At 37.4% G+C, this 10813-nt stretch overlaps 2 protein-coding genes across 2 annotated transcripts; one reads left to right on the top strand and one right to left on the bottom strand.

Moving 5' to 3' along the window:
- Window positions 1-365: 365 nt before the first annotated feature.
- On the top strand, window positions 366-5365 carry kti12 (KTI12 chromatin associated homolog). The gene is made up of 9 exons (XM_067500478.1): window positions 366-592; window positions 1167-1218; window positions 1298-1350; window positions 1448-1503; window positions 1594-1673; window positions 1818-1977; window positions 2102-2164; window positions 4051-4121; window positions 5170-5365. The coding sequence occupies exons 1-9, from the start codon at window positions 442-444 to the stop codon at window positions 5309-5311; spliced, it is 828 nt and encodes a 275-aa protein (XP_067356579.1). The 5' UTR covers window positions 366-441; the 3' UTR covers window positions 5312-5365.
- A 155-nt stretch (window positions 5366-5520) lies between these two features.
- Window positions 5521-10253, bottom strand: si:dkey-24l11.2 (uncharacterized protein LOC100034462 homolog). Its single transcript, XM_067500477.1, has 12 exons — window positions 10095-10253; window positions 8786-9400; window positions 8460-8519; window positions 8298-8350; window positions 8069-8213; window positions 7597-7967; window positions 7285-7513; window positions 7055-7169; window positions 6716-6827; window positions 6504-6615; window positions 5806-5918; window positions 5521-5679 (listed from the first exon to the last, which is right to left on the bottom strand). Exons 2-12 carry the CDS (start codon window positions 9386-9388, stop codon window positions 5610-5612), a joined length of 1983 nt encoding a protein of 660 aa, XP_067356578.1. The 5' UTR covers window positions 9389-9400; window positions 10095-10253; the 3' UTR covers window positions 5521-5609.
- Between the last annotated feature and the right edge of the window lie 560 nt (window positions 10254-10813).

Below are 10813 nucleotides of genomic sequence, written 5' to 3'. Positions count from 1 at the left end.
ATAAAAGAAATCCTACTGATGAAGAGGACTGTTTAGATCTTGTGACAAATAGGCTGTAAAATCTATGTGTTTTAGTTTTTGTTAAATGTGATGTTTTATTAGAAATTATACCAATGCATAGCTTTAGTCTTGGATGCCTGTATTTTCACCTAATATTTATGTCATCTGCTAATTAGAAAAAGCACCGAAGCCCACCCCATTTTTTTTTTTGACAATGTTCATTGTTTTGTCGTTTGAAATATTAAAATATCAAAAGAGAAAAAGTGTGTGTGTGTTTGACTTCTGTTAAGGAAGATAATCACTCTTTAAAGTGACCTTAATTTTGCGTCGCCTCCTGTTGGTCGACTGAAAAAAAAACTTTTTTGACTTTCACATCCGGGTGACAGTGGCAACATAGCGTCCATCGCATTGTAGGCTAGTTTAACAACACAGCCAGGAGCGATGCCTCTAATAGTCATGTGTGGTTACCCCTGTAGTGGTAAAACACGGCGGGCAGACGAACTGAAGGTGTATTTCGAAGAGAACACGGGACGGAAGGTCCACGTTGTGGGAGATGGATCCGTGGGCGTAGAGAGAAACAGTGTTTACGGAGGCAAGTGAAGCTAACTACAGTTAGTCAGTGGAAAAAGTCCCTTTACATGTTAGCTTTTCACTAAAGCGTTCACAGATTTTTTTTACACAAACTACGAAAAGTATTTTTATTGAAAACATTTTTTAATGCTATTTAAAACTCGCGTTTCTGTGGCTTTGCTAACGTTAGGTATTGAAAATATCTTATACTGAAAACTAATCAGTTTTACATTCGGTGTTTGTGTGATTATCGAGAAGTTACGCAGCGTTAAATTACTGGGATTATTCATGGATATTGTTTGCAAACATAACTATAGTTATGTTTCGTTTAAAATACTATTAGCAGTAAACTTACTGTGTAGCGTAGTTACGGAAACTGCTGCTCAAGATGTCAACAATCATATAAAAACATTTGTTCACACGATCATGATCAAAACTGTAAAATAGATTGGGAGAAAAAAAGAGACTAGATGTTTTGTGACCAAAGCTCAACCTTGTTTGGTGCGTTTCAATAACACAACCAGCGTTTTCTGGATTTCTATAAAGCAACCTGGGCCTTGTGAAAACGTGGCCGTAATGTTTTGGATGTGTTGCAGATTCGCAAAAGGAAAAAAATGTCAGAGCAGCTCTGAAAGCTGAAGTAGAGAGGTGGGTTTCATCCGTTTGATTTTACATCCATTGCTGATGTCCTACTTCTCTGCTCTTTTAACTTGTGTTTGTCATTTAGGAAAGTAAACAAAGATGACATTGTGATTTTGGATTCATTAAATTACATAAAAGGTACATGGTATTATGAATAGTGTGCTTTTGTAGGTTCTGTATTTAAACATTGTCATTTTTATGCCTTTTTATGTTTTAAACTTGAAATATTTCACAGGCTACCGCTATGAACTGTTCTGTCTCATCAAACATGCGCAAACGCCACACTGCCTGGTAAGCGTACGAGTAAAATTACTATTTGATCAGAGTTTACAATTTTAATTTGTGGTCAAAGTCAGTCTCTTATGCCCCCTTTTGATGAAGGTTTACTGTTTGACGTCAGATGAACAGAGCTCATCGTGGAACACAAGCAGAGATGCTGCTGAGCAGTACACCCAAGACATGTGAGTGAGAAGGGGCATGTCAGTCTCTAATAAAACTGACTCAAGCTTTGGTAATATTTCTATGCATGTCATTTAAACAGCATTAAGCACATTTGTGCTCATCCTTTTTTTTTTTTTTTTTTTTCTTTTTTTCTTTTTTTGTAGCTTTGATGCATTAGTTCTAAGATTTGAAGCTCCAGACTCGAGAAACCGATGGGACAGTCCTCTCTTCATCACCCTGAAAGATGACACGCTTCCATTTGAAGCCATTTCTGATGCGCTTTTCAAAAGAAAAGCACCTCGACCCAACCAGTCCACTCAGAGCGTAAGGAACATGTATTCTGTTTTGCTATTTGAGTACACAGAATATTTAGTACATGTAGACCTATGTTCTGTAACATTACTTTTTTGATTGCCTGATTGCCATAGGTCTTTGTGTTTCTCTGCAGCAACCGCTGTCCTCTGTAAACTTCTTGTATGAGTTGGACAAGATCACACAAGATGTGTTAATGGTATGATTTCATGAGTTGTGGATTATTTGTTCATTATTCAACACCAGTCACTCACATTTGTCCTACTGGCACATTGATTTTGCGAATGCTAACCATGTTTTGCATTTTGTAAACAGTGAGGATTCTTATAATCCACCATTAATCCCATATGGCATCACTGTGGCATAGGTTGCAAATCAAAGTAACTGAGAGACAACTTGTGTCAATTTTAGGACAATTTTTTGTCGATTATTTCTTCAAATAATCGATAGATTATTTTCCCATTAAGATCTTTTTTTTATTTTTCAATTAATATAACAATTCATTTAGTCAAAATAAAAATATAAATTCATCAATCCCTGCAGTCCATACTTTGTCATATGTTTGTTAAAAGAGAAGATGATTGAATAAAATATTGAAATATAAATTCAAAAAAGGCAGTAAAATGGATAAAATTCAAATATCCCAATTTTTATTTCAATGTTTTATTCAATCATCTTCTCTTTAAACAAATAAATACACACTCTGTGTATATAGAATACTCTAAACAGTTTAGTTTGAATACTATAAGAGCCAAAACCTCAGTTTGACTTTTTTAAAATTAATATTTATGTCTAGATCACGTTGCTGATATTGTGCTTTGCTTTAACAGAAATAGGAATTGGAAGGTGAGGAATCAAGAGCATAACAAATGGTTATAGCAGCTGGAGTAGAATCTGATACAAGGATTGATAAATTAGCTGCAAACTCCATGTAATGAAACGGGCAAAGCTGAAATTATCCCTTTTTTGCACAAATTGTTTAACAAGTGTTTTGATCATATATTCTTATATATCATTAATTTGCGGATTCACTTTGACTTTATCTGGGCTGTCTGCTCCCTGAGTTCTGCCCTCACTCAGACCCAAAGGGAAGATGCTGCTCCACAAGTTTATTTTCTTATTCACCAATCTTAATGGTGTCGCGAAGAATTCATATCCATGATTTCAATTCAACTTTATTTATATAGCGCCAATTCACAACAAAGTCATCTCAAGGCACATTACAGAATAAAGTCCTGACTATACACGTATGTAGAGGCAACCCAACAAATCGCCTTTGAGCAAGTCCTAGGCAACAGTGAGAGGAAAAACTCCCTTTAACGGAAGGAACCTCCAGCAGAACCAGGCTCAGGGTGGGCGGCCATCTGCCTTGACTGGTTGGGGTGAGTGGAAAGTGGAGAGAGAAAAGGAAAGAAAACAGAAACAAAAAGCAACAACAAAACATCATAGAGGTTGGTAGGACGAGTAGCTGCAGACTGGAAACACACAGCTCTAAAGCCGGGGACACCTGCAGGAAGGGACAGAGAGAGGGAGACAGAGGGGGAGAGAGAGAAGACACAAAAAAAAATAGCATGCAGTGGTGACAAATAAAAGAGAGGTGAGGAGCTCATTGCACTTCCAGGAGTCCACCAAAGTTTTCACGATTTTACAACACAAATATTGATATTTTCGTTCTCTAGTTAACCCTTTAACAGCCAAATGTGAGCACTGAGATGTAATTTTCTTGATTGTCCCCAAATAGTCGCAGTTCCCAACACTTTCTGTCCCCGAGACAGCGGGACCCTGCTTGCGATGCATCGTCGCTGTTATATAAATCGACGTAATTTTGTAATGGATTACATCGCCCCACTCTTTGTCAATTAGCAACAATTACAATTTGCTTTTGATGACACTTGTTATTAGCCTGCATGTTTTGTTACACTTCCTCTTATTCCGTATTCATCTTTAATAGTAATTTTGAATTATTGCAGTTGGTAATAAAAAAAAAAAGCCACTTTAGTTTGGATTCTTTTATACATCTTCCAATATGCAGATCCTACTCTTTTGTATGTAATGTTTTTACTAAATGATATAAACATTTTTCAGGCAATTTTTAACGCACAGAAGACGAGTGTTCCTGGGGATCTCATTTCAGTTCCAGGAGCAACAGAAAAGATATCCTTTTTATAACTAAATTAAATTTCCATATTAATTAAAAACCTGTTTTTGAAAGGTCCTTTCAAGTTATATGTTTAATATCCAGATGATTTATATACTTAACATGGTTATAAATTACTTTATAAGTTAGAGACTAATACAATTATACAAAAATTGTAAAATATAACATGACATAAGAATAAATACAGAAATAGCCAACCTTAATGGCTGTCATTTGTTTCACACTGAAGCTTCAATGAATCAGTTCATAATTTTTCAGTTCATAATTTTTCAGTTCAGTCTAAACCTGTTTTTCTAACAAATATTTAAAAATGGTGATATTTAGTAGCTTGGAATGTGTCATGGCCTGTGTCTGTGGTTTTTAGGAGTTCTCAGAAATAATATTAGATTAGTCTCCCTAGCTGTTTCTGCAGCAGCAGTGATTAGCCACAGCCAACGACTAAATGTGTATAATGTCACTTTCTGTTGACTATTATCTGCCTCCTAGAGGAACATGAATACCCTCATCAGTGGAAGGCAAAATGCACTATATCAAATGAATTGTTAGAAGGGAAAAGTTGATGAATGTGTGTCCATCAAAGGACACAAATGAAAGGCACAGCAGACAGTCACTGTTAAAGGTCTTGCCTGTAATAACATTTTGCTGGATTTGTATGGTGGAGAGATACTGGATTATTTCAATTACTTTTAATAATTCGTATTGGCAACTGCAGTGTGTCACACCTCAGAAGCAAATGCTTTGATTTTTTTTTTCTCCTTTGAACATGTTGATCCAAGCGGAAACCAAATTAAAAGTGCATTAGGTTCTGCACTGGTCAACCTCTAATGACCAGTGCATAATTAGATTTTGGAATGTCAGTAAAATATGGTACTTTGTTGTTTTATTGTGTTGTCCTCAAAGTTTAAGGTGTGATACTGTGACCTTCCTGTTCTTTGGTGTGCTAATACATTTTCAGTGTTCAAATGTAGGCAGGAAACATTTAAGGACAGCATACACACAGAAAAAAAAACCTGGAATTGAATTGTCCTTGACTTGATGTTAAACATTGAGCTCAACCGGAACATCAACATGGCAGAACTGCGAAAACTACGGCGCCAGTTCATCAGCTACACCAAGCTGCACCCAACAGAGAACACAGGACACGTTTCCAACATGTTTGTGCAGTATTTAAATAAGAGTTTTCACTGAAACTTGGTAGCATTGGGTTTTATTTTCTTTGACCAATAAATATATTTAAATGTCGATTGTGTGTAAGAATTTGTTTTTTTAATGAACCGAACAGTTTTGGGATACGATGGACATAGGACCCAGGGGAGTACAAAGTCTTCCAAATGATTTAACATTTAGTTTTCAGCCTTTAAATATCACATAAGAATATTAACACTTCCCACACGGAATGATCACAACATGATTTATTGGGAAAATATCTTAGGCAATTCATCTATGTGTTATTTGTGTTCAAACTGGTGCAATAATTCTTTATTAACTACTTCTTTTCACCGCCTGCCTTCCTTGAAACCGTCTTGTTGGTGTTGGCGTATTTTTGTCGATCATTTCTGGAGAGAAAGGTAAAACAACCTGTTAGTGTTTCAAACTTTTAAAGATGTGTCTATTACTATTGTGTCCTTTAGAAATACTAACAATAAAATTAGGAAACTAACAATGTCTTTTAGTAGATGTACCTGCTCATTTTGACTTTGTTTCTGCATCCCAGTCCTCCCTCCCAGTGGCTGGTGCGTGTGCCACGTGTCATCATGCCTCCACAGCTGATGCAAGGCTTTCCATTTCCATACGGCTGTAACAAACATGTTAAATTTTAAACTTAGAAAAATTTAATATTCAGATGCAACATCACTCTGATGTCTTTGTGCTGTCAGGTAGAAGCAATGTGCTGATCCAGTCAAATCCACTAATGTACAGTGGCAAAAAATCCTTTGGAATATCATTTTAGCTTTAATTGCTTTAATCATCTAAATCACGTATCAACAAGCACAATATGCTCAATAACACATTTTTAATCTTTAGGAATGGGTGTACTCAAAGACCTGATGGATTCCACACTTTTTTGTTCCAGTGTACTTAATGCTGCACCTCTAACTCCTTCACGTGCACCTGGTCTTTCGTCTGTCTTCTTTAATAAATACTCTAAGTTCCCCTAATATTTTTTAGGTTTAATTACCGCACCTTTTCTCATTACACGAACAAAAACAAGGCATGGAAAATACATTGATTAAAAAAAAAAAAAGGAGTCCCTTGAAGTTATGTCTTTATGTAAAAAATTGTCTTAAAGTTTATCCCAATCGTTATTAAAATTGTAGTTTTTTTTAGAAAAATTTTTTATTATTAGATCTATGTCCTCAGTGTCCTGGCATATGCTCACCTGTTCTTTGGCGCAGTGGCCACAGATCATCCTAGTGGCAAGTTCCAAGGGATGGTCCTGGTCCTCGTCATGGCAGACATCACAGGGATAAGCCCGTCCACAGCAGGGAAACCTAAGAACATGGGTATAAAGCTTTCACCATCTTCTCCAGGTACATCTCAAAGTTCCGATATCAGACATGAAATGCGACAGGGAACATTTGAGCATGATACCTTAGCCAGCGGTGGCTCTGTTTGAAATGTTTGCATGTTCCCTTTTCTGGCAGTGGCTTTCCCTTTTGCACACCAGGGTCTTTTATTGACTTATAATTAACTGCACTTGAATCTGCACAAAGGAGAAAATTATCACATTAAGGCCTTTCTACTCTGTTTACATACAGCAAACATTTTTCATTTGTATATGTACAAGATAAATTAATGATTCTTAGTCACTGTAGCTTTTTAAATTATGTGAGATAACACTGATCTGAGAGTCAACAGTGGCAGTTTGTTTCATTTAAGATTGTCAACCTTTTCTAATCCCTCTGATGACAGATGTTGAGGAACTCTGACCTGTTTTAACAATACGTGGGTGAATATACTGGAATTTTGTGCTCTCAGCCATAATGCTGAGTTTGCTGTGGCAGTGTTCACAGTTAAACTCTTTTGTTTGTCCATAGGGAACCTTCTGATGAAAAACAAAAGACAGAAAAGCCATTTCAGATATGGTCAAAGCTTATAAAGACATATTTCTGATGGCATATAACAGTGTTATTTTGGACACAAAACAGATGTGCACAAACCTGCACAGGACTCGCCTGGGAGCAGCTGAGGCATCCTACAATAAGAACGCAGTCCTGAAGCACCAGATCAGCAGGTGCAGCATTATGGAGGTCCAGATATCCCAAGACATCACTGTAATGGTGGAGCAAGCAGGGCCTGAATGCAGCATTGATGCTTGAATTGCACTTTTCACACTGTGCTGTGCAGGGTGCTCTTCCTGTGAGTGTCAGGTCTGCAGTCACCTTACACCTGCAGGCAGCACACATTCAGCATGGAGTTGGGTTTACAATTAAAGATCTTACTAAAACTCTCATTTTGTACTTTTCGATTACCTATTACACTGAAGACAAACTGTAATTAATTGGGCAGCGACAGTGGCCGTGTTCTCTCCCAGCCTTAGTCCCATCATCTTCACCTCTGTGCCTCTGCGGGGATCACTGATCTTAATGTTCTCCACCAGATGACTTTCATCATCCAGCTGCGTCTGCTGCCCTTCACCACAACCTGGATCCTCTTGCTGGACTAATAGACCTCCTTCCACGGACAGCACACATTCTAGATTTTCTGTTTTTTCTTCGTTACAGACATCTTGATCTGCACCAGCACTGCCAGATAAATCATCATTCTCAGACACTGTGGCCTGGAGCTCCTGGTAGGTTATGAACTGTAGGCCAGCCTTTTCTAAATCAATGTCTTTTTTCAACTGCAAAAATTCGAAACAGTAAAATGTTACAATAAATATATTTAGTGCATTATCTGCAGATGAGGTAATTCAAACATATTCACAATCAGTTGTAGTCTCACCTGCCTGGCTCCCTCAGTGAAAAGTCTCTCCAAACTGCGATCTAGCCACCGAAGGAAAGGCCGGAAGAGCAGCTCTACCTTTCCTAGAAGCTGATTGGTTGCATGTTTGGCCTGAAGCCACTCCAAAGATGCCTGTTGTACATGTCTGCATGAGCAAAAATTACAGAAATAACTGCAAAACCAATTGTTGACTACATTAAATATTAACAGCAAATGACACTTATTTTACCTGGCCATCACTGGTGGCAGATCCTGGTCCAGTGGTATATCCAGTGTGAAAATCTTAGGAAAATATCATATTGGGGAAAAAAATAAAGGTCATAAGTAACTGTATCTGTTTATGTTAATTACTATATTAATATGCTGTATATTTGATATTCAAGATAATTACCTCCTGTGGGTAATTGTCTGGGAAGCTCACCATAATCTCAATTTGTTTCAGATCAAATGGCTATGAGTCAGAACACAGATGGTCAGTATATTTATAGATAGTACTGTATTATTGGTTAAGAAAACATCACATTAAAATCCCTATGATGCTATCCTAATTTTGTAGAATTGCTTCTATTCAGAAGGCTCAGTATTTGATGTGTCTCTGAAGTAGTACAATTTACCCAACTGTTGATTACTGTTCAAAAATTAAATCTGAGCAGGACATTATTATAGAAATAATGTAGGTATTTTTTGTTCTAAACTACAGTAGAACAAAGTGTTTACCCAGTCTGGATCAGTGGCCTCTACAGCTGCCCTGTAATAAGTAATTTTGCCATCACTTCGTTCCTGAATAATCAGCTGATCTTTGGGAAATCGCTTCTTCAGCCCCTTGATCTCAGTGCCTCGCAGCTCCTTGGCACCTTCCTCTGTCAGGTCGCACAGCTTGACTTCCTGGAGGATGCTTGGACGGGGTACTGGTGGAACCTTCTGAGCAGATTTTGTATGGTGGCCAGGAACAGGCAGGTCATGTACAGAGGGGAACTGAGGTGGATGCCAGAAGCGACATCTGTCCTCCATTGTGCAGTGGCCTGAGATAAAGTAACGACAGGGACGGCGGCCAGATGCTGGGGCAGCCCTAGAGTTATTAGCAGGACGAGGCTTCTGCCCCACATTTCCTCCAGGGGCCTCTTGGTTCTGAGTTGAGACCTCTGATTGACTGGGTATACTGATTGTATCCTCCTGAGCACTAATGTCTTCTCTTACATGTAGAAATTTACATTTCTTCCCAAAATTGCAGTATCTTCCTTGAGAGAAAAAGCGACACAGCTGTTTTGTGGGAGGAGCTGCCTCTGATTCATCCGTGTTCTCTCCATCACCACTCTCCATACTTACTAACACCTGAAGGAATCAAAATAATAATAGAGTTGATACAGATTGATCTACTTGTAATATCTAATCTAAAATCTAGTATAAAATATAAATACTGTCACATGGTAACAGGCAAGAATACTGCCATAAAAGGAGGAACTAAGGGAGTGTTTTTTTGTATTGGAAGAAAACTGTGATTCCCGCACTTCCTGGCTAACGGCCCCTTTATATCAAATATCTAATAAATATCTAATTGTGATCCTTTAGAACAGGTTATGGCTTTTGTGTGAAAATGAGATGTGAGCAGTTTGTGAGCAGTGATTTTCTCTGACTGTTATATATCATGGTAAATGTTAAAATATTTTCGTTTGCTCTACAATTATTAAAAACATGAAAAAAAAACGTATTGTCTTCTGTTTAATATTAACTCTATTCACAAGTTTATCAGATGGACTTGAACTCGTTTTATTGCTCCAGGTAAATTATTTACATGAAAGCTAAAATTACCCGTTAAGTACTATGCAATGTCTCAATGTCGTATCGTAACAACGGGATGGCAATTGGACACTTTTTTCTAATGTTTGATCACCATCAAATCCGAATTTAAAACCAACATTGCGCTAGCTGTTTACTTATCTAAATGCACTTTAACTGCCGTTCAGAGGAAAGACTCTTGCCAAAGTTAAATCACATGACATGAATTATCGTAGGGAACTAAATTTACCTCAGATGCAAAAAAATGGTCCGGAAAATAATAACAACCGTGTTTTTAAGAAGCTTCAATTCTTTCCAAGTGGGTAACTACCGTCTGTGAAACAGTACGGCCTTCTTAGATAGCTACCTGTTTACAAGACGGTTACGTTCTACCGGAAATGGTTACGTACCATTGCGTTCGCGTCATTACGTTTTTTACGTGCGACGAAAGGTTTCTAGGAGTTATCATCGGATCTGTTACATCGCTAAACGAGACCATAGTGTGTAGAAGTTATAAAGCTTTTGGTAAATGTGAGGGAAAGGATATCTGTTCTACGCTTAATATAAACATTTTGTTTGCCCTCAGCTGTCTGGGAGATACTAAACTCGTTTTTTTTTCCTAAAATCAGTCTTGACCTTTGAAATAGCAGATTTTCACATGATCTTGATGAATCAGTCGTGAAAATATTAACGTGTACTTAAATTAAAACATCATCATGAACTAATACTTAAAAATAATGATAAATGTATACAGCTCTTGGTAATCATATGTCACATAGTGTGACAGTTAATTTTAATGCATCAATGCGCACAGTAAGAAGAATGATCTCCCTTGCAATTTAGGGATTAGGACGCATATAAAGCAATATATGCTGTAAGGTTCAAAGTCAACTCACTTGCTATACAAGTCCCATGCAGATGTTCTGGGACTTTTAATCCTTAGAACATTAATTCAACATAAAAAAGGGG

The sequence above is a fragment of the Channa argus genome, chromosome 4 (assembly GCF_033026475.1).
Source record: "Channa argus isolate prfri chromosome 4, Channa argus male v1.0, whole genome shotgun sequence".
Classification (NCBI taxonomy): domain Eukaryota; kingdom Metazoa; phylum Chordata; class Actinopteri; order Anabantiformes; family Channidae; genus Channa; species Channa argus.
The sequence above is the reverse complement of the archived record's forward strand: the minus strand, read 5'-3'. Positions and strand labels throughout refer to the sequence as shown.

Excerpts from the sequence above, each read along its gene's own strand:
- kti12 (XM_067500478.1), top strand. The coding sequence starts at position 442 with ATGCCTCTAATAGTCATGTGTGGTTACCCCTGTAGTGGTAAAACACGG. Across the intron at positions 1,351-1,447 it reads TTCATTAAATTACATAAAAG|GCTACCGCTATGAACTGTTC; the intron begins GTACATGGTATT and ends AATATTTCACAG. Across the intron at positions 4,122-5,169 it reads CCAGGAGCAACAGAAAAGAT|TGAGCTCAACCGGAACATCA; the intron begins ATCCTTTTTATA and ends GATGTTAAACAT.
- si:dkey-24l11.2 (XM_067500477.1), bottom strand. The coding sequence starts at position 9,388 with ATGGAGAGTGGTGATGGAGAGAACACGGATGAATCAGAGGCAGCTCCT. Across the intron at positions 8,214-8,297 it reads CTGCCACCAGTGATGGCCAG|ACATGTACAACAGGCATCTT; the intron begins GTAAAATAAGTG and ends TTGCTCATGCAG. Across the intron at positions 5,680-5,805 it reads AACAAAGTCAAAATGAGCAG|AAATGATCGACAAAAATACG; the intron begins GTACATCTACTA and ends CTTTCTCTCCAG.